Raw genomic sequence first — 22148 nt, 5'->3', positions numbered from 1 at the left:
ACGGGTTGTTCTTGGTCTTCAGTGGCGTCTTGGCTCTGATTGGTTGCTGTTGACCGGGAGCGGTGAATAGCAGCACTGGGAGGAGGTGGAGGAGGTCAGTCTTTTCACAGACCATCTGTGCCATGTTACACTGTCACCACATGGTGGCAATTTTAACAAATATGCAAATAAATAAATAAATAAATAAATAAATAAATAAATAAATAAATAAAATAAAAGTTTTTATGAAAGTTACCATACATACTGCAGCTTTAAAAGTTGTAATTTTGTAAAGATATGTGGAAATATTTCAAATTTGTACTTTTTTGAGACCATTTGATCAGGAAAACCTGATTAGCTCTTAACAAATATAAAAAAAGTGAAGTACAAATATCACTTGTTGGCAAAGATTACTGTAAAATATGTTGCCAAAAACCTCCATCTTTTTTTTAATCTACGATTCAACTGAATCAATGATCAAAAGCATATAAAAAGAACAATCATAAAAACGGTTTGAAGCTATTTCAGAGATAGGTAGGTTTTTATGCTGTTGTGGAAGGGTTCTGAAAAATGTGTTTCTTGGCTGTATAATTAATATTTTTAAAGCTCAACTACTGAAGCAGTAGTGACTAATGGTATTTGGCAAGATTTCTGGGTTCTTATGAACAAAAACACATTATGGTTCTAAAATAAATTTGCCAGGCTGCAGAGTTGTGTGATTATTATGTACTTTCTTCATCCATAGCTGTCGGCAAATAAGCAGTGTCTGTGGTAGTAATGAACAGAGCAAAGCCATGTTTTACAGAACGGATTATTTATGGATACAATATGTTTCTCTTGACCGATTAAAGTTGTTCACTTCACTCAAGGAAGTATCAGTCGGAAAATTTAAAGCAGGTGATTTATTTATGCATCATATTTCCCGTAGACTGAAAGTCAGATCAGCAATGAAGAGAATAAAAACTTAAATAGCTGAAATGAAATCATTTGTTAGTACAAATCTGGCTCTAAAATACAAAACATCTGAGACACTCGAAAACAAAGTGAATCAATTCCTACAGGAGTACAACAGAAACCATTACAACCAGTTTAAATCAGAATATCAGCCTGTGCATTATGATGCCATGAGTATCAGAACAAAAAACACACATTTATAAGAAAATTTCAGTCCCGTTAGTTAATTACAATTTACAAGTTGCACAGAAACAATAATAATAATAATAATAATAATAATAATAAAATGAAACATTTGAGGCTGTATATATATATTCTCTACAAGTCTATAGTTGTCTATATTTATTATAGTCAAATTAACAAATAAAACCACATCATGCACAATATTGCCACTCATATTCTGCTTGTCCCTGTACAATCAATTCATATATATTTACACAGTCGTCAAATACTCATCAACTAAATGTTTTAAAAATAAAACTTGATGCAAGTTAAGAAAAAGAAAATCTTGATTCCATCCAAAGGCCCTCAAGTGCAGTTAGTACATTTGAACAATGCTTGCCTCAATGAAACTGAATGTCAGGCATTCACAAACACTCACACACACACACACACACACACACAAACACACACACACACACACACACAGAACCATATACATTTAAACATTGAAGAAATACAATCAATAGCATCTCTGATGCACCACAAGAAGCTTTAACAATGTTTCGATCTGATCTAAATAAAGAAACAAAGCCGGTCCTGCATGTCAAAGCATCATTAGGAGTGAATTTATGACGCGTGGTATTTTTTCCTTGGACGTGACTCTTACAAACCCCGTTATTGTCTTCAGTGTGGTAATTAAACTCCAATGAGAGTCTTCAGAACTGAGTCACTGCTTTAGAAAGGCACTACCTGCTGAAGGAAGCCCTCTAAGCTGCTGGACCTTCAGCATTCACTTCTGATCTTCAGATTGAGCTAAAAAAATAACAGGAGGTCACATGCAGGGGGTGGGGTGGAATAATATGAAGATGGCATGACACATCCAAAGCTGCATTTCAATTTTTACATTTGCAGGAGCAGATTAAAGAGGTGACAAAGGAGGACCTGTCAGCATGCAACTTGGAAAAAGTATTCACCCCCATTGAGCTGCTTCACATTTTCTCATCTTACAATCACAGAGCTGAGTATATTTAATTGAGATTTCATGTGATACATCAACATACAGCTGTGTGCAATTGAGAAGTTGACAGAAAAGGCTGTGGCGTCCAAATCTCTATAAGATTTAATTTCTGTACAAATCTAACTGTTTGCATGTTTTCTAGCGAACATTAATGAACAAACAGGATCATAAAATACAAGAAACAGAGCAGAAAGGCCTGGGATAAAGGCATGGAGATGTAGGGTTAGATCAGAAAACAATATCCAAAGCTTTGAACATTTTCTGGAGAACTGTTCAATACATCACTCGGAAAAAAAAAAAAAAGAATATAGCACACCTTCATACTTCCATCTTCTCATTGCTGTCTACCTACAATGTAGGCAAGACAGCTGCTGATCAGAAAATGAGCCAAGAGGAACACAGCCTCTGTTGAGGAGTCCCAGTGATCCATAGCTCTGGTACTGGTAAGGTATTGACAGTATCATACTGTGGGAACAGTGAAGCTGATGGAAGACGGATCCAAATAAAGAACTATATCCAGACCTAGAGAATAGCTGGTTACAAATGCTCTCAATTTAATTTAATCTGAGTTTCCTCTAATACAGACATGCCCCAAAATACTTGCGGATAATCCAAAGATGACCCAAGAAAAGCACAGACTCAAAAATGCAAGTCACACTTTTCAGATTCTTCTTTGCAAAAAAAACAAAAGTGAGAAAATCATGAACGTGTCCCTATCCACTATACACACACATACCAGTTTGTGCGTTACATAAAATCCCAATAAAATACACATGAGTTTGACATTGTAATGTGACAAAATGTAAAAACAACTGGGGGATATGAATACTTTTGCAAGGAACTGCACCCTCTGTATAGTTCTAGCAGGTGTGCATGTCCTGCCAGTGGGATTGCAAATGCATTTGGAAACTGAATTATTGCCGCACATGCATTATATCAGTGCACTACGTCACGGCAACTTCCTGTCCTCGGTTGGAAATATGCACGTTAGCTGCTTACTGTTGACATTTAACACTGCTTCAGTGAAAAAAAAAAGTCAAAACCAACATAATATATGTATTTTGGAAAAGCACTGCATTGCTCATGTGAGACCTATTGAAAGATGCAATATGAGTTAATGTCAAAGTATTAATAATATATGTCTTAAAGTAAAAGCATGTATTGTCAAATCAGTATCATACAGTTCAGCTACTAAGCCCAACGTTGTCAGGAAGATTTCCAAGTGGGGAAAAAAAAAAAAAAAAAAAAAATCAGTTTTTCTATGTTTCTTGTGCCTCAGATGTCTGTGAGGTGTGTGATTATGAAGCCATGCAGCCTCGTGAGACCCCCTCAAAACCCCAAACCCAAATCCCCATGCTAAATGGAGATTCTGCCATTGTCGGGATGCAGCGAGCACACCACACCGCTACACAAAAGAGTTCAAGGAGTTCATGGCGTTAATCGGGGACGGGGCCCCTGAGCTCTCAGGGCCCTCAGCATTGTCCCTGCTGGAACTCTTTCCACTATACTGGCCAATAAAGGAGCCGTCCTCGTTGAACTGTCCGTCTCCTCCTTCCCCGTAGTCAACTAAGCTGTCGTCACTGTCGTCTCTCTTAACCGTCCCGTTAGACGGCGTGCGGCTCTCTTTTACCAGTTTATGGTCCTCATTGTCACTGAAGGAGAAAATAACATGCAAATGTTACAGGTGAGATGAGGTGGCAGATGCAAGAAGATTAGTGATCACTTTTTTTTTAGATGGAGCACGAAGCGGCCAATCGGGACTCACAGCTGAGGAGTGAAAAGCCAAAAAAGTTTTCAAAATAAGCAGCAATTTGGATTTAGTTTTGATTTTGATTTGCTCCACGTCTAAAAAAAATGTAATAAAAACAGAAGCTATGATTGATTGGTTTCTATCAGGCAACAGGGAATAAAGCTCGAGCCGACACACTCTTATCTAAATTCCCCTCGAAACCAAACGTGAGGCGGTGAATGTGCTGAGGGACAAAAAAAAAGAGCATTCCCCATCCCAAGACAAGAGTCTGTGATGAAAAACAAGAACCTCTGGCACGATGAAGTGAAGAAAACTTGAAAAGCAAAGACTCCAGATGCACATCCTGCAAAGCGAGCATGAGAGTAACCCCAACCCCGGGCACAACGTACGAAACGTCTGCAAAGAAAGCTTTCTCTGGAAATCAGATCGCCAGAAACATTCCGTGGTTAAAATGAGCCGAACGTCAATGAGATGTGTACATAAAGCCATCATAATGCCGCGGCGTTCTTCAACTTTAGCACAGCATATCATAAATCTGTAAGCGTAAAACATTTACAGAGTGTCAGAGGCCATATTGTTGGAGAAAACTTGCCACGCGGAGCATGATCAAGGCTTTATGAGTGAATATTAAAATTGATGACAGCAGGCGCTTTTCTCCACAGTGACTTCCACAGAGCTCACACAACCCCCACCGACACCATCGCCACCCTTACCTTCACTGAGACCCACAGGGATCAAATCAGGACATCTCACTGAAATCCCACACAGACAGAAGTTCCTACACACTGGTTCACTACTCAACACGCACGCACACACACTTAGGAGAGTTTACTACTTTCACATTAGTGAGGAGCAAAATTATGTCTTAAACATAAATGAGTTGTTCTACAAACAAAAACGGCTCGGGTGAGTTAGGTTAGGCCTTTTATTGACATACTGCAAGGTTTCCCGCTGAATAAAACGAAATAGGATGAAAGGAAAAGGTTCTCTAACAAAGGCACTATGTTACTCGTACACTTTGCAACGTGGTTTGTCTAATAAATCTCTCTTTTAGTTTGCGTCCATCGTTGTGTTCCTCTTTCTCTATTGATACAATGGACTACTGGCATTTTTCTTTAGCAATAAAAAGTTCGAAACCATCGTGTACTGGTGGCACTACAAATTACAGAGCTTGGGTGTTATATTTGATTATATTTCTATTTCATAAAACCTAAACATCTTGAAAGCATAAAACATAAATAACCTTCAGACATGTTTTACTTTTAGTAAAGAAGGTCAATAATGTTAAAATTTCCATGAAGCAACTGTTTGTATGTTTAATACAGACACTTACATTTTTTTTTTTTTTGTCAGTTCCAGTGTTGTCACACGCCGTCAGGACTCCCCATTGCTTTTAAATGGCTGACTAGTGTGCCCGGTTGTTATGTCCCCAAAATACTGCTCTTAGACAGCATTACACCTGATTTACCTCTTCATACTGGAGATATTGAGATGCAAGTTTTTGCCACATGAACTCACAAAAGCTAGAGGCTTTCCGACAATCTCTACTGAACATTATAAATCCCACAAGCAGTTGTTATAAAGGTAATCTGATATATTGTGTGTAGTTTCAGAGACTGACGTAACTTTATCATCAAAATAGCAAAAAAACAAAACAAAACAAAAAAAAGCAAGAAATAATATTGCCTCCAGTACTGCTGATTTTGATCTTTTTATGAATTTAATAAATAAGAGATGGAGAACCAACAACTTTAGGCTTAAAATGTAATACAATTTAAAAATCTGTCAGTAGCACAATTAAACAGCCTATCCAGTCTTCAGACATGCTTTAAATGCCACATCAGATCCATATGCATTTATACAATATACTATATCTATATATAATCGATAAATCCATTCAACACGTTATTCCCTGGAGCAGAATGTTGAATACCCATGCATAAAATCCATCGAACATATTTATATCTACATACAAAAAGGAATAGAATACAAAATATAAAATCAAGACTATCTTATAAATTGACTTTTAAAAAACAATATTCAAAAACGTTACATGTACAGATTTAAAGTGCTTCTTTTTTTGTCTTTCTTTTTTTTTCAGCATGCTATTGGAGATGCAGCCCAGATGGAGGAGGCTAACAAACATAGCTGGAGAACATCCAGGAGGTTAGGCAAAGTGTTATCACTATATTTACTGTCGGCAAAATGCTTGTGATTAGCTTATTAGTTGGGATGAGAGTTAATGTTCGCTTGTACCATTCATCTCTTGTAACAGTCATTTTTAAACCTTCTGGCATAATAAACATTTGAAATCAATTAAACCTGAAGACTCCTGATCCCTACATGGCACCACAACGTGATGTCCAGCAGACACACCAGTCCGACACGAGACGCCTCCAAGACATCCCCGACCCGTTAAGAATCTTGGCAGAAGCTCAAACCAGTTGCCTTCCTCTTGATGCTGTGACTGATACCGGCGGGTTTGAATGGGTTATTGTCAGCTGCAAGGGCTGGGAAGAGGAAGGAAGTGGGCCAGAAGTGGGCACGAGGCGAGGGGAGCTGATGGGTAAAAATGGACTTTGGGGGGACGCGAGGGGTCCAGCAGCAGCAAGAGCGCTTTCTCTCACCTGTATTCCACAAAAGTACAGTCATCATCTTTCATTGGCTGGAACTCCGGGTCTGTGTGCGCGTCCTCCTTTTCTTTGACTGGGGACACAAAGGGAGAAATGTCGGCTTTCTCAATGTTTGCAGCAACACGTCTGTACTTGTGTCATGTTCTTTAGGTGAATGCTTGCTGTGAAATTTAGAAAAAAAGTGCCAATATGAAATCATTTCCCAACAGAAAAGGAATCGGTAACATTATACAGTACACAACATTCACACAGCAAGTAGGAATATCCCACATTTTGAGAGCAAAAATCTCCATAATAAAAAAAAAAAAAAAAAAAAGTTTTTTCTGACAGCTTCCAAAGTTAGCTGAAAACACTGTGCACTAGGTTTGTTTGTGCAGTGACTCACCGGGGTATTTTCCTCCTTTGTTCCTCTGAATGAAGCAGATAATGAGGAGGATCAGGATGAGCAGGGCGATGGCGCACATGAGGCCGATGAACCATCCCTGAGTGGCGATGTCTACCTGTCTGCTCGTCACAGCTGGCCAGAGATGGAGAGATAATGCGATAATTGTAAATGCAACATTTCTAAAGTCTTTTCAGTGATGAGGAAAAATCTCCCTCCGATGATGTGCTGAAATGGCCGTACGTTGTTTTGGCAGCTGCTTTAGCCATCAGTTAGTCATTTCAGTTCATGAGTGAACCGTGATGGCACTTTTTTACAAATTGTGTTAGATGAGCAGGAAATCTTCTGTATTAATTTAAGAATAAGATGAACTGCGTTAGAGGTGTTGCAAAAATAATTTCACATTGAGTGACATTCACACACACAAACACACACGGCTACAATCACCGACCGTCACACAAGTTTTTTTTCTAGTCTAGGTTGGAAATTATAATGCTATACTCAAAATACTCTATATTAGAATATTGTCTGTTTTCTTTTTTGTTATCTACATATCTACAGAATGAGATTAATATACAAGGTGCAAAACTTTAAAACCCAAAGGTCATGCAAACTGTTAAACATTATATCTCTGCATGTTTGTTACACTGCAGCAACTAGGGGTGTAACGATACATCCAGCTCAGGAGATTCACAATGAGAAGCAGAAGAAGAAGAAGAAGAAGAGATTTTAGTCAAAACTTCTGGTAAACCTAAGAATCTGCATGTTTTGCTTTTACAAATCAAGCTAAAGTTTCACATACCACAAAAGATCTCTGTTGAGTTTATTATGAAGTCAGCTAAAATTTATTCAGGTTTTGAAAACATCAAAAACCTGAAATAGGTACTGAGATTTGCAATTAGCTGCGTTGCTAGCAGCTAATTGTTAGCCAAACTCAGATTTCGAATCATGTTAAATATAGTTCATAGTTACTCTGTCAGTCCTATCACTGTTTATTTTATCCTACCAGCCACAGAAAAAGAATGACAGATACAAACAATTTAAATGTAGTGAGGCTTTTTTTTATTTTACAAATAGTTTTATGGCAGCCAGAGAGGTCTTTATTAGTTAACTCCTTCAGCAAAGCAAAGCAAGCACTTCTGTTCTTCTGAATCTCAAACCAACAGCTAAGCCCAAAAATTATTCACAAGTCAGGCAGATTTAGATTTAAAATCCCTCTCACTCAACCAAGATGTTTCTTTCTGATAAAAAGTAAGTAGACATAGCAAGCCACTGTAGGAAGGTTAACAAAATGTGAACCCTTCCGAATAATGAATAGGTTAATTCTGGCATCAAATCCGTCTTGTGATCGTTGAAAGACTTTTGCATGTTTTCACTTTGATTTTGAGGATTTACTTTGTCTGTGAGGTTGGACGGCCTCTCTACCATCACCCTAATCTTTAACTGCCTCCACAGATTCTCTATCAAAGTCAAGTCAGGACTCTGGTTGGCTCAACATTAATATTACTTCTAGTCATAAAGAACATGGAGGTACAATTACAAGATCACTTGAATCTAAATCTGCCAGGAGCAATTTGGGCTTAATTGTAGTCAAGTTTAAATCAGCCACCTTCCTGTCTGATAAAACAGCTTATATTTCCTTCACCAGGGAAAGCACTGACAGCTACATTGCACTTTGCAGAAAAAGACTCCAACTCTATGAGAAGGATTGTGGTGTTTTTAATACCACAAGATCTCGTTACACCCCTAAGAGCAACATTTCAGCTAAAACCCAACTCAACTTCGCAATGGTACAAACTCGAGACGGAGGCTACACCCCAGGACGCGCCTCACCTGGTACCGTGACAAACAGCTCCTCGGAGTGGAGCAGCTGCTCGTGGTGACCTTTAGCCACCACACGCACCCTATAGGAGAGGCCCACCTTTAGACCTTTCAGCTTAACGTTCTGAGAGCCGTTCACAAGCTCTTTTTGCCACTCCTCTTCGCCTTCACCTGCAGGAGGGACGTCGACGGAGAGAGGTATGTTTGAGGGAGCGAACAGAGCTTTCAATTGTCCATGGTGATGGTGAAACGATGGGAACTACTTGTACGGCATTACTCTGCAGGCAATTTTAAATATTCCAGGAGTAGGAAGAAAAAAAAATCAACTTAGGCTTTGAATAAATTATTGTGGTGACCCTGATAGCTCAATGCACTTCAACAAGCCCATACATACTGGAAGAAAAAAAACAACAACTGTTGACAATTAGTTCTGCCTAAAAATAACTAAGAGGAAACCAGCTTGGTTCAGAACAGCTGCTTGTTGCTCAGAACATATTTTAATTAGAAAAACACAATAATCTAGGGAGACATAAACAACAAAGATGTCTGCCACATAGAAAATATTCAAACATATTATTCTGGTTTTCATGTGCTTTCATTTATGATAAATTGTCAGAATACCCATGATTTCTGCTCCAAAATTAGGTCAACACTGCCCAAATCCCTTCAGGACAACACACTGCAGGATCAAACCAAAATGTCACAATATGCCTTTTTTTTTGTTTGTTTGTTTGTTTTCACAGCTGTACACAGTGGCAATTAGAAATACTCACACAAAAGCCACATCAGGGGTAAAACAAACATGTGGAAGAAGGTGCTCTGGCCAGATGACAATAAAATTCACACTAATCTTTGGCCGACATGTTAAACACCTTGTGTGGCCGAAAAAGGTGCACATCGCCCTAAACGTCGGGGTGACCGCATCATGCTGTGTTTGTTTGATGATAAACACAGGAAAAGTCTGCGAGAAAACCTTCTGGAGGCGGCAAAAGACCTGAGAATAGCGTGGCGATTCGCGCTGCGGTAAGGCAACAACCCAGAGGTACAATGGACTGATTTATGCACAGTCATTTATTGAAATGACCCAGTCAGTTCAGGTCTGCATACATCTGCATATAATCTCACTGACAATTAACTATACTGCTAATGTGCAAATATTGCCCATGCACTTTACGAAGGTGGCAGACGTACCACAAATGACTTACAGCCAAAGGTTGTTTTAAAAAGTAATTATTCAGGGAGCTGAATAAAAATGGAGGCCATACTTTTCAGATTTATAGTTTTAGAAAACTGTGCAAAACTTCCTTTCACTCCACAGGTATTATGTTACAACAAAATATTTAAAAAAAGTTCAAGGGGCATTCACACTCTTTTGAAGGTTACAAAAGTACTTCTAGCCTCAAAAGGTATTTTGTTATTACTGTTTTTTAAGGCTATTCTGCACTCCAAGCCACACAAAAAAAATCTAATCCTATGATCTGACACATAAAAATAGCCACTAGAGAAAACACTTGATGTTCAGACCTTCAGATAAAGAAATAAAAGACCTATTTCTATGTCACTCTGAGCAGTGATTTCACAGCTACGCTGTCGCCGAGATAGAAATCTCACTCTGACTTGTCCACTGGAGTGTTGCAGTGTTTTCTCTGTTTACCTGCGTGTGAGCTGTCAGGGCCACCAAACAAGCAAAAGTGGGAATGAGCTAAACGTGAAATGTGTCATGACTGATGATCACTGAACTGAGTTTTTTCGAATTAGATGGATATTATTACGATGACATTTCCTAACTGAATGATTGAAACAATAGGTGTGAGAGAGTCATACCACAGAGCTTTTAACCTCACCGCAGGTAGAAATAAGCAATTGAAGGCACTTTAGTCAACCTCTGTGGGTATAAAGAAGACAGGAAGTGCTGCTTTTTGTCAGATTTTTCTCATACATCCTGTCAGCGCTATGACTGGAAATGAAAACTCCAGCCAATTCCAGCATTGAGCAATTCAGAATCCAATCACGGGAAACTTCATTTATCAAATCAGGGTCTTCCCTGGCAGCGTTAACATGACTGCCGATATTTTTAATCACCTGCTGGAGCCAGTAATGAAGTAGGAGTCTCTTGCCACCCATGCCTGAAGCTGAGAGAAATATCAATGAGGTGATGATTTTCCTTACTGTTTTCTGCAATGTACTCTACATAAACATTTTTCTCCAGGCCCCAGTACTCCCAACTGATCAGGACCCCATCTTCTTCAACCGAGGAGCTAACATTTGCAAAAAGACTCACGGGCCGGGCTGCGCACACAAGAGAAGAGACAAACATCAAGGCTGGCCTGTGGGGCAATGGGCAATGCAACAAATAGCAATCAATTGCTTTGTCCTGATTATACAAGTGCATCTAAATAAATTAGAACGTCATCAACAAGTCTATTTCCACAATGGAGTTAAAAAATGAAACTGATGTGTTGCGTAGATTTACTAAACAGACTGATCCGTTTCCAGTGTTTATTTCTGGAAACTTAGAGCTAATGGAAAATGTTTATTCTTAGAAAATCAGAGCACAGGACAAATAAAAAAGGGTTATCAATACAGAAATGTCATGCGCACAATCAAGTAGGAGACTGTTAACGGTTCAATCCTCGTTGTTGGAGAAATGTCCCAAAGTGATTCAACTAAAACTGAAGTGTCAGACAAAACAATCATCGTCGCACTTTGAGGAATTAGGGAGAAGCTTGATTGACTGAGAACATCATCCAAACTGGAGTGGCAGCTTTACTGTAGAGCATTTTACTGCAGAAGGGAGTTGTTCACTTAACGACATGTTTGACATCATGAGGAGATAATATCATGAACAATTATTTCGGCAGCATCGGAACGCATTGCCTGGGAAGTTAAACATTAGACACCAGCTGGAATTACACATTTTTGATGACCCCAAGCAGTGCGTTAAATTAAGGACAACAATGTCAATGTGTAAAGTGGCAATCATTAATCCCTGATCTTAGTCTCCAAAAACATGTGTGGAATATGTTTCACTCTGCACATAGCAAGTAAATGTCTGATTCCACATGAGTTTCACTTGGAATAAATGGCTCAACTAGATTTAACTTGTTGATGGTTTTCTCATTTTTGAAGCAGCACTTGTAATTCTCTGACATGCATGCCTTGACCCATACAGAAGTGCGCAACAGCACTGGATGGGGCAATAAACCATGACGAACAGAGTTCACAATCAAACTCATAATCATCTAATCCAACATGTAGTTTACTAAGATCTCAGCACAGTCTGTACCCTTGTGGATCGGACGGCGTGGAGGAAACCCTGCAACCGGATGAGAGGTTTGGGTGCCTCCTGCAAACAACACCAAGAGGATAAAATATGGACCCACACCCAAACACAGACATACGCACGCAAAGGAAACAACAACAAGGAGACACAGCAGACACACAGTCATTATCCACAAAGCAGAGAGTTCATTAGCATGCAAGGAAAAACCTCGCCATGCAGCAGGAAGCACAACCAGCATCCGCCGTGCAAAAAGTACAAGGGGGTCAAAGTTGTTGACAACAAAGGAGAAGAAAAGCAGCATGCCACTCTAATAAAGTCTGATCCCGTTTTATCAGGTGAAACTGAAAAGGCACATGTCAAACAGCATCTTTGTCTGTGTGGCTTTGAACTCAAACATTTAGGTGGATAAAGGACAGAGAAGAGAAATGGTGAACGTCCTCAGAGATAAGCAGCATGCATGCAGTGGGTTTTCCACCTAGATAGGCACATCTGCTAACATTTGATGCTATAGGTTGAAGAAACAAAATACACACAGATAAATAATAGGTGAGCTACAATAAGCTCACCACTCATCCCTCTGCTTTTATCACTTTTGTATCAGAGAAATATCTTCAATTCAAGGGTGTCTACATGAGGTTTATCGGATAAATGTGAAACTGAATTTAAGGAGCGAAACATGGAAACAACAGTGCAATGTGCACACCTAAAAGTAAAGTAAAATACTTAGATGTTGATACTTTTCTTTGAACCAACAAAGACATGATGAGGCAACAGGTCGATAAGGGTTCATTCACTTGTATCATTGAGGTAATTATTTTATATGAATATACAATATCAATCTTCAGTATGTGAAAAAAAAGCCAATCATCTAAAAATGTTTGCACAGCTGTGATCAAATGTTTACACCCATGATAAATGCATGACTATTAAGTAAATGTCACCCAGTTAAATCCTAGTAGTCAACCACCTATGTGCGTAACAAATTTTCTAAACATATATTGTGTCACAGAATCAAAACACTCCCATATGACCATAAAACTTTCCTGCAGAAGTTATTTAGCTTGCCGATTTAGACAGCTGCAAATTTTAGTCAAGCAAGTGTCCATTTTACTTGATGTACTTGTTTCCTGATCGGCATCTTCTCAGTCTATGGTGACGTGCAATAATAAATATTGGGTTAGTCAAATGACTGCAAACAAATCCATCTTACCCTAACAAGGAAACACAATAACTATTACAAACCAGAGGTTAACGGCCCATGCCACTGACAACCTTCAACACACCTTACTTAAAGATATAGGTAAATGTGTGAATATATTTAACCTTACATGTGTAATTCTGATCCTACGTAAAGTAAAAAATTTAAACAAATTGTAACTCTTGCTAAATGGAACATGCAGTTCTTAAATAATAGACCATTTTTGTGCAATCCTTGAAAAATGTCAAATAACTAATTAAAAGCCCAGAATAAACTTAAAACTCCTGGCCAGAGTGAGCAGATGTAAACTTCTGATCACAACTGTAAATGAGATGTTTGAAGCCATTTCTAGCTGAGCTGGTTAGGATTTTTCAGGACGAAAGTCAGACATTTTCACATTTCAGGAGAAAGTATTTTTCTGCAAATTGTTGCTGTCTTGCCGGTTGACTTTAACCTGAACAAGGTAACCTTTTCTGTCATACAAAAAGCCAAGCAATAGAACAAAGACTCCTTCACAATGAAAAAAATATATTAAAACTAAATGTGCACATAACAGAGGACAAAGCAATAGCAAATTGTTCTATAGCAAAGCAGTTACCATTAAATCATGGTAGGAAACTCTTTCAGTCTTGATTTAGAAAACATTACTTTCTGAATTCAGCTGTTTTCTGAAGGAGATTGTGAATTTAAAAAAAGCCTTTGTGTCAAAAGCAGACTGAGACTAAATGGTCTTTCATCTCACATAATTGATGACCTTTAGAAACATTTTCCTAATGTGTTTGTTTCAGTCGATATTTTCAATAATGCACAATGCTTATTCCATGAATTATAATCTAATTAGTTTGTGCTCCAGGGCGTAGCCTACAAGTAATTTACAATTCCCCTCTAAATTGATTACCGTTTCCATGGTAACGCGCTTCAAAACAAAGGTCTGAAGTTTGTGGGTGTTATCACATTCCTTACAAGCAGCTTCTTCTTTTTTTAGCTCCCCTGCTCCAGATTAAAGATACTGCAGATTATGAAACTTCCAGACATGTTCATCTTAAATAAGTACAATTACATAGGAGATGTACCTGCAAGTTTCTGTTTGAGCGATATATGTATATATATATATATATATATATATATAATCAACTGTTTCTTTTAAATAGGGATTATTTTTAATGCTTTTTGATGTCTCGTGTAAAGGTCATCCAAGAACAATTTAGAAATGTTAGCTACTAGTCATCCTAAATACCACATGCTCCATGTTTTGCACTTGTCTGCCTTTGATGACTTACCTTCATCCTGCTTGACGACAGCTTCCTGAGAAATGGCCGGGCCCGCTCCAACGCTTGTTCTCGCATTCAAATAAAACTTGTAGCGTGGGCTGTACTTGAGGTTTTGCAAAGTGACTGAGGTCTCATTGGCAGCCAGGGCCAGCTCCTCTTCTGGGCCAAGTTCATTGGAGTTATTGACTACAGGGGTGAGGGACGGATGACGACAACGATGGGATGGAGAAGGAAGTCGGAAAACAGGAAGTTGTGTAGCGATAGGAGGAGGGTGAGGGATTGCAGATGGAGTGTCAATAATAAAAAAAGGGTGAAAATGGAAAGATTTGGATAACAGAGGAGTAGGGTTCAGAAACAGAAGTTGGGAGTGACCAGAGTTGATTTGTTAACTTGTGTTGTTGTAATTGTAAGAACACTTAAATGCAGTTAAGCTACTCTAAGCTTCTCCTATATGACTGATTAAGCCATGAAAAAGAATGGCTTACAAAGGCTACGCACTAGATGGCAGAGGATGATGTTCACATGACAGATTTAAAATCTCGCTTGCTGTCTGTCAAGAAAAAACAAAACTTCTCACCTGGCTGATATCTCAGGTTGTAGCCAGTGATGTGCCCATTATGTTCATGAGGAGGACTCCATTCGAGGGTCAGTGAATCTAGGCTGGGGTTTGTGACAGACAGCGAGGCGGGTGGTCCAGGCTCTGCAGGAAAGCATGAACAATGAGTGAACACAAGTCAGTGAGAGAAAAGCTGATTAATGTAAGAGAAACCAATAAAGGGAAATATGCAATGAGATGATGCACTGTTTATTTCAGACATAATATCAAAAGGTTAACATAAATATAGACAAAATTCTCCAACCATTGTGCACAAATGTAATTTCCTAATTCCCCACTAGATGGTACTAAACTCTCCTTTCTGTTCCTTTAAATTCAGAAGGTAAAACATGTATTTGACATTTCCTCATAAGATTTAAAAATGTACATGTCACAGTTTTAAGGTTTAAATGTCATACCTCCTTCAGGTGTCTGAAACTCCTCCTTTTCACTTTTGGGACCCTCTCCTTTCTTATTGAAGACGCTTACGTAAAAAGAATAGTGGCTGAATGGGTGCAACCCGGGCAGCAGGCCTTGGCTGTGGTTCCCACTAAAGGTGAGCACGCGCTTCTCCGTGTGATGGGGGTTGTGTTTGTGAAGGCTGTGCATCCTCGAGTAATGAACCTGCAACAAACAGTGTCAAATGCAGAAGCTTCATCTGTGTCATTTGTGCATACATGTTGAGCAAGGATGTTACTCCTGTCATTTTTGTACCCAATATATATATATATATATTTTTTTAAGTTAAGATTCTGCAGATAATCGGGTGTAGACAATAGATGAATGGACTGCTGAATAAAAAAATATAATAAGGGAGATCTATCCTTTGTCCACAAATATCACACTAAGGTGTGGTTTCTAACTACAGAGCCTCCAAGGGGACATAAGCTAGACCCTTTGCAATAATGTGTTTACTAGCCAATTGACGAGACCTTAAGAACTGAAAGTGTTGCTGCTGCAATATAAGGTTTCTTTTTCCTTAGGATACAGACACACCACAGACCTATGGGCTTACCATCCCTACTCTACTTGACATAAACATAACAGAATTTAGACGTATTTTCATGAGGTAATATCACCATATGACAGTATAGATTGTAGAGTCTTTTTTGTGTTGGTAGCCATTTTCATATTGCATATGTGTAGGCTACCATTTACTTTTTATTAGATGCATTGGCTTGTTATTATCAAAATTCTGTACCTTGTATCCTTGGATCTGCCCTCGTATTAAATGAGGAGACACAGGGTCCCAGCGAACCCGAGCCACAGTGCTGTTTACCACATCAACCCGAACATTTGCTGGAGCTGCTGCTGGCACTGCAGAGTTAAAGAAGTTGCATAACATTAGATCAGGCTACAACCAAAAGGCCAGAGTGAAATGTTACAGGGTATGCAACCAAATACATCGCCTCCGGCTCTAACAAAAGATCTTTTTGTAAGAACTTAAAGGCCTTAAAAGGTTAAGGTGGACTCACAATCTTCTCCTGAGTAGCCGATGGCAACAGCGGGCTCTGGTCCTTCTCCGTGGTTGTTTACAGCCTGAACCTTTATCTCAAATGGACTATATGTGGGTATTTCAGACACAGTATACATGGAGTTGTTGGTAGTGGCTGTTATCCAGTCGGTGCCTGGCCTTTTCTGCCTCCAGCTCACTATATAATAAAGCCCAGGACCGTTGGACTGAAGGCCTGACAGAGGCTGGAGAAAGAAATTTAAGACATAGCATATTGTTTAGACACTGTGCTCCTTTGGAGGTCTACTGCACTACATTACACTGAAGTAAATGAATATGAACAAAAATCTAATTAAGCTCTGATACACAAATGCTGGTTATGGTACTCTTTGCAATAACAGATCTGTCATTGATCAAATTCAGAATGGTTAAATGTATAGCGATTACCTCCCAGGTGATAACAAGATTGTTATGTTTATTTCCAGATCCACGGACATTTTTTGGGTTCTGGTCAGGAGCTGAAGACAGAATAAAAGAAAAATCAACAAATTCCAGAAAAAAAGCCAATTTTACATTTATACTGGTTATTTTGTTATTTTTTGACAATAACAGTTTCTTTATTTGTTGATTTTGGAGACTTCTGACATAGAAGAACTAAATTGTAACTGAACTCATGTGTTGGTTACACTAACAAATTATACATAGTACAATTTTTACTTAATCGGTTTACTTTCCAAAGTGTATCTGGTACTTTCCCTATACTTTCTGGCCGCTAAGTTTTATGGAACTTATTGAATCTTAACCAGAAAAAACAAAAAACCTTCAGAGTTCTGGGAATGTAACTAGTAAGTCTTGAGAAAGTAACCTGTGGCGTCCTGAACTGTGACCAGCAAGTTCCATGAAGGTTTCAGAAAGTTATTTGGTAAATGTTTTAGCTAAACATAAATTCTGGGGGGAAAACTGTTTTGTTATAGAAAATAATCTCTACATTTGTGTAAATTATCTAGTAAGTTATCAAAAAGTTAATAAACAAATCCACAAAAGTTCAAATACAGTACCAACAGAACCCAGAAAGTAACTTTAGATTCCAAGAAACTACTTAGAAACATTCAGGACACTGAGCGTAAACTCTAAGTTTGGGGAAAGCTATATATACGTTTAGGGGAAGCAACACATTGTCATGGTTTCAATTATTAATGTTCTGGTGCAAAACTGAATAGCATTTATAGCAGCTGGCTCCGTACCTGCAGGCTTAGTTTTATACATTCGAGAGGGGCTGCTCGGCTTGCTCAGACCCACGGCGTTACGGGCCAGCACTCTGAATGTGTAGTGGACATATGGTGAAAGCTTGAGATGAGCCGTTGTCTTGGTCCCGGGAACCCGGGCAATGTCATGCCAGTGACCTTGGTGGTGCAGCGAGTCTTCATACTGGATTACAAATTCTGCATTGCAAAAAGACAATCATTTTTGCACTTTTTAACCATGCTTGGCCACATATTTGCATAATGGGGATTAATGCTCTCATGCCACTTGAACTCAAACAGCCACCAAGCACACACTGAATCTGCAATTAAATGGTGGATTTTGGCAAGGTTTTCATTAAAGATGAGTGTTTGCAACACGCTGCGCATTTTAACACAGTAAACAAGGTCAAACAGCAACCCGTGTATTACAAGACTGTTATGTTCAGTTCAATGAAGAGATTTGGGAAAGGGATTTTTTTTTCACTGACTTCAAGGGATGAATATTAACTGATAGCCATTTTTTACAACTTTAATATTTTTTTCTATTTTATTGTCAAAGTCAATTTACAAATTAGTTACAAATCAGTGGGAGCTATTTTTTCTTACTCAGAAAAACAGATAAAATAAAAAAAGTAAATGGCTTCATCCAACCAATAACACAAACTTGTGAATAACAAAACACTAAAAGCCTCTAATATTATTACTTTGTCACTAGTAAATCTGAACCACACTTAGCCAATGTCCCAACAGCCTATAAATCAGAAAAGCAGGAGTTTGGGACTGGTCAATAAGTATACCAAACATTAAAAGCAGGTTATATAAAACGCACGCAGACAGCTGTATAAAGACATAGACCCACACACACCATGAATAGGGCTGTTATGTTCCTCCCCAGGGATCCAAGTAAGCTGAACGCTCCTCTCTTTCTCGTCTGTCAACTCCAGGTCTGTGGGGGGATCGGGTCGCCCTGGAAGAAAAAACAGCAAGAGGAAGAGAGACATATATTTATATTTTGAACATTTAACAGTAACACCACAATCAGGTGATTGTAGCACGATGCTTTATCCAAGCCTCTCCGATTGCAGGACAATTTATTTGCATGTTTTCATGTATTTCTTTTGCTTGGTCCACTGATGACGATAACGCATGCAGACGCTGCATCATGCGATGAAATGACTGATGTTCAGTCTTCACTTCATCTCGAGCTCATCAGACAAAATGAACAGACGCTCATGTTGTGAAGTTGCAGTGATAAGAAACGCATGCTTCAAATGGATGAGCGATGACGAAATATCACAAGAAGCACACAGGGGGCTGTATCTGCTCTGAAATGAGCTTTGATATGAAAACAAGAGGAAGTTGCTCCTCCTTTCCCAAATGTTTACGCCGGCAGACAAACGGCATCAATGCGATTGACTCTGCAGAAACGGCAGATCGGAAAAACGCACAGAAAAAAATAATGGAGCAACTCAAACTGGTAGATGTAAATAAATAAAGAGCCAACACTCTGTGACTGTTCGATCCAAATGGCTTCTTCTGGGCCGAAGCATGCTGCATTAAACTGAAACCATCGAGCGAACAACACAAAAACGCATGCTGGCTAAGCACGTCTGGGTGCTTGAGCGTGCTGCGGGTTTACCGTGGATGACAGCTGGAGCTGGTGTGGTCTCTGTGAGGTTGGAGGGCGGCATTGAAATAAGAAGTTTGGTGGTCAAATCAGCCATAAGTAAACAGGAATGATAAATAGGCTGCTTAAGAGAAGGTCGTCAAACATTTAACCTACAGAGCATGATCACTGATTAAATTCAGTCCGACACACTTAGACCTAAAGAGCTGACTGTTGGATCAAATTATCCTACAGACCTAGGTCTCTGCCATTTTCTTAACGTTCATGTTTTAAACTGGTAATGCTAAGCTCAGAGTCGCATACCGACAACAGTCAGCTCAGCGGTGACTGAGTCTTGGTCCAGAGTGGTGTTTACGTAGCACGTGTACACCCCTGCATCTCTCTCCAACACGTCAGTGATGGACAGGCTGTTGAATTGTATGACGAATCTGCAAAAAACAAATATATTTAGAAAGACCATTCAGTTATGTACAAGTTCAGGTATTTTGTCCAGTTTTGAGAACCAAATACAGGTAAGTTAAAGAAGCTCTGACCGATCATCGTTAGGCAGCTCCACATGATCTCTATGCCATTCTCTCTCTGACACATCAGAGGTAGGCGGGCTGTTGGACTCTATGAGGAATCTGCAAAAATAAAATAAAATACGAATAAAAAGTCAATTTAGTTATGTGCAACTTCAGATATTTGACAAATTTTAAGAACTGAATTTAAAAAAGCTCCAACCGCTCATCGTCGGGAAGCTCCTCATCATCCTTAAGCCAAATCAAAGTGGGTAAGAGATCCTTGTCGTGTTTTATTGTGCACTCGAACGTCACAGATCGGCCCCTTTGCACCACCGTGTCAACCGGTTGCTTTAGGATACGGGTAGGCTCTGATGGAACAGGAAAGCCAAAGATTAATAAAAAATCCGACCCTAGGTAGAGTTTCACTTAGGGTCAATAAAAGGTCAGAGGAACCAACATAGAAATCTTTGAGAAAGGCTAAGAAATATTCAGTGTGTTAGTTATTCTGTGCATGTTACAATTATTACATTTGAAGTATTTTCATTACGTCTCCATTTTGTTACAGTCCAACCAACAAACATATCATGATTGTGAGTTTGAAGGAACACAAAAGAATGAATGACTATTTGTTTTACACATCTAAAAATTATGCACACGTTTGATTTCTGGGCCCCTGTCTCAGTACTTTGTTGAATCATACTTTTTTGCAATCAGAACATCACGTCTATGTAGAGGTTGCAGATTTGTGCAATATGGCTCAAGCTCAATAAAATTGTAGGGGTAGCATCCCTGAACATCAGCTTCCGAAACTTGCCACAGAATATCAGTCAGATTCTGACCCCACAGTATAATGCCGCCACCACCATGTTAATCAGCGAGATGATGTTGTAAAGTGCTAGTTTTAGATTGCAGGTTGTAGGTTTGCTTTTTTACCAGATTAGTTTGCCTGGAATTATTAAATTAAATTTAATCCAGTTTATTATGTAGCAGAAAGTCACGACAATCATCTCAATAAATTTTAAAGACAAGCATGTCCAAATCATATTCAGAAATATTTAATTGAATCAGTCCAATAGAATACAAGCATATAGCTGACATACATGGTAGAGGAATCATTTAAAACAGCTTCAAACAAACGAACACACTCACCTTTTATATGCAGGTAAACGTGATTCTCAGAGGATCCAAGCGAGTTCCTGGCAATGCAGGTGTATCTGCCTTTGTGCTGCGACTGAGCTACTTGAATCTCCAAAGTACCATTGTCATGCAGGATGTAAGGTTCTCCATTCAGGGTGCTGGCTCGGCTGTCTTTAAACCTAAGACACGGAGAGTTTACCGCTTTGCATTATGCTACAGGAACGGTTTCATGGCAAAGTTTTACTGAGTGTTTCTTAACTCACCACTCAATTTTGGGAATTGGTGACCCAAAAGAGGAGCAGTCCATGAGGGCCGGGCGATTTTCGATGACCTGGTAGATCTTGTTGGCTGACGTCAGCACTCTGGGTGACTCATCTGCAGTGAGTCAGCACAGAATATCTATACATTATTACTGTCCACAAAATGCCGGGGATGGGGAATAGCATTAAAATCCATGATGGAGTGCTAAACTCACGGAGGACGTTGACGAAAGCGTTGGAGAGGAGGTAACCGAACGGGTTTGAGATGTTGCACTGGTACACAGCGCTGGTTCCAACCTGAACGTCGGTGAAGATGATTGTGTCGTCCTCCACCCTTCTGCTGATATCTGTAGGTAAATCTATCAAAGCATATGGTTGTGTTTAAGAAGTGAGTGGCAAGATGATGGAGAGACATCTGTAGGGATTTATGACATTCTTAGCAGTCAATGAAAAACATGATTTTTTTCTCTTTTTGAGTCTTTTTATACATACTTTACTTTTGAAAGCGCTTTTTCAAATTGTAAGCATTTTCCTGCTGATAAAACATATAAAAACCAGATTAATCTATAGCAGCTCTGCCCATGTCAGCATTACTAGTGACAAAGTAAAATGCTTTTCACTACGCAGTCATCTTTTTTTTTACTTGTATTCTTAATGGTCTATTTTTAGTAAGGTTTGAAACTTGATTTTAATCCTGTCGACCACATTCTATGGTTTTATGCCATTTACAATATGCTAATCAAATAATGTTTATTAAAGCCACTTATTTGTCATGAGTCATTATCTTCATGGACCCATTCACTAATAGGGAAGGGTGACAATTAAGAGACTAACTTGATGACTGATTGAAAAAAATATTCATAGTGTGTGGGTTAGGT

The 22148-nt window shown here is 39.0% G+C and overlaps 1 protein-coding gene across 13 annotated transcripts in view; it reads right to left on the bottom strand.

Annotated features, from left to right (window-relative positions):
- Window positions 1-861: 861 nt before the first annotated feature.
- Window positions 862-22148, bottom strand: part of LOC106945305 (neuronal cell adhesion molecule-like) — a 98371-nt gene continuing 77084 nt past the window's right edge. For 5 of the 13 annotated variants that reach the window (XM_015028890.1, XM_015028895.1, XM_015028892.1 and 2 more), the window contains 21 exons: window positions 21486-21629; window positions 21274-21385; window positions 21023-21189; window positions 20094-20241; window positions 19904-19993; window positions 19674-19798; window positions 19383-19412; window positions 18609-18710; window positions 17744-17941; window positions 16947-17017; window positions 16522-16744; window positions 16248-16363; window positions 15466-15670; window positions 15029-15151; window positions 14461-14637; window positions 11986-12045; window positions 10869-10988; window positions 8712-8870; window positions 6882-7013; window positions 6491-6569; window positions 862-3765 (listed from right to left, as the gene is read on the bottom strand). In XM_015028890.1, coding sequence (XP_014884376.1) covers window positions 3519-3765; window positions 6491-6569; window positions 6882-7013; window positions 8712-8870; window positions 10869-10988; window positions 11986-12045; window positions 14461-14637; window positions 15029-15151; window positions 15466-15670; window positions 16248-16363; window positions 16522-16744; window positions 16947-17017; window positions 17744-17941; window positions 18609-18710; window positions 19383-19412; window positions 19674-19798; window positions 19904-19993; window positions 20094-20241; window positions 21023-21189; window positions 21274-21385; window positions 21486-21629 — 2828 coding nt within the window. In that variant the 3' untranslated portion in view covers window positions 862-3518. The remainder of the gene's footprint in view (window positions 3766-6490; window positions 6570-6881; window positions 7014-8711; window positions 8871-10868; window positions 10989-11985; window positions 12046-14460; window positions 14638-15028; window positions 15152-15465; window positions 15671-16247; window positions 16364-16521; window positions 16745-16946; window positions 17018-17743; window positions 17942-18608; window positions 18711-19382; window positions 19413-19673; window positions 19799-19903; window positions 19994-20093; window positions 20242-21022; window positions 21190-21273; window positions 21386-21485; window positions 21630-22148) is intronic. The other 8 variants (XM_015028902.1, XM_015028903.1, XM_015028899.1 and 5 more) reach the window with 7 other exon arrangements.

The sequence above is a fragment of the Poecilia latipinna genome, unplaced genomic scaffold, assembly GCF_001443285.1.
Source record: "Poecilia latipinna isolate Pla-1442-1.1 unplaced genomic scaffold, P_latipinna-1.0 Scaffold138, whole genome shotgun sequence".
Lineage (NCBI taxonomy): Eukaryota > Metazoa > Chordata > Actinopteri > Cyprinodontiformes > Poeciliidae > Poecilia > Poecilia latipinna.
This window is presented reverse-complemented; position numbering and strand designations above follow the sequence as displayed.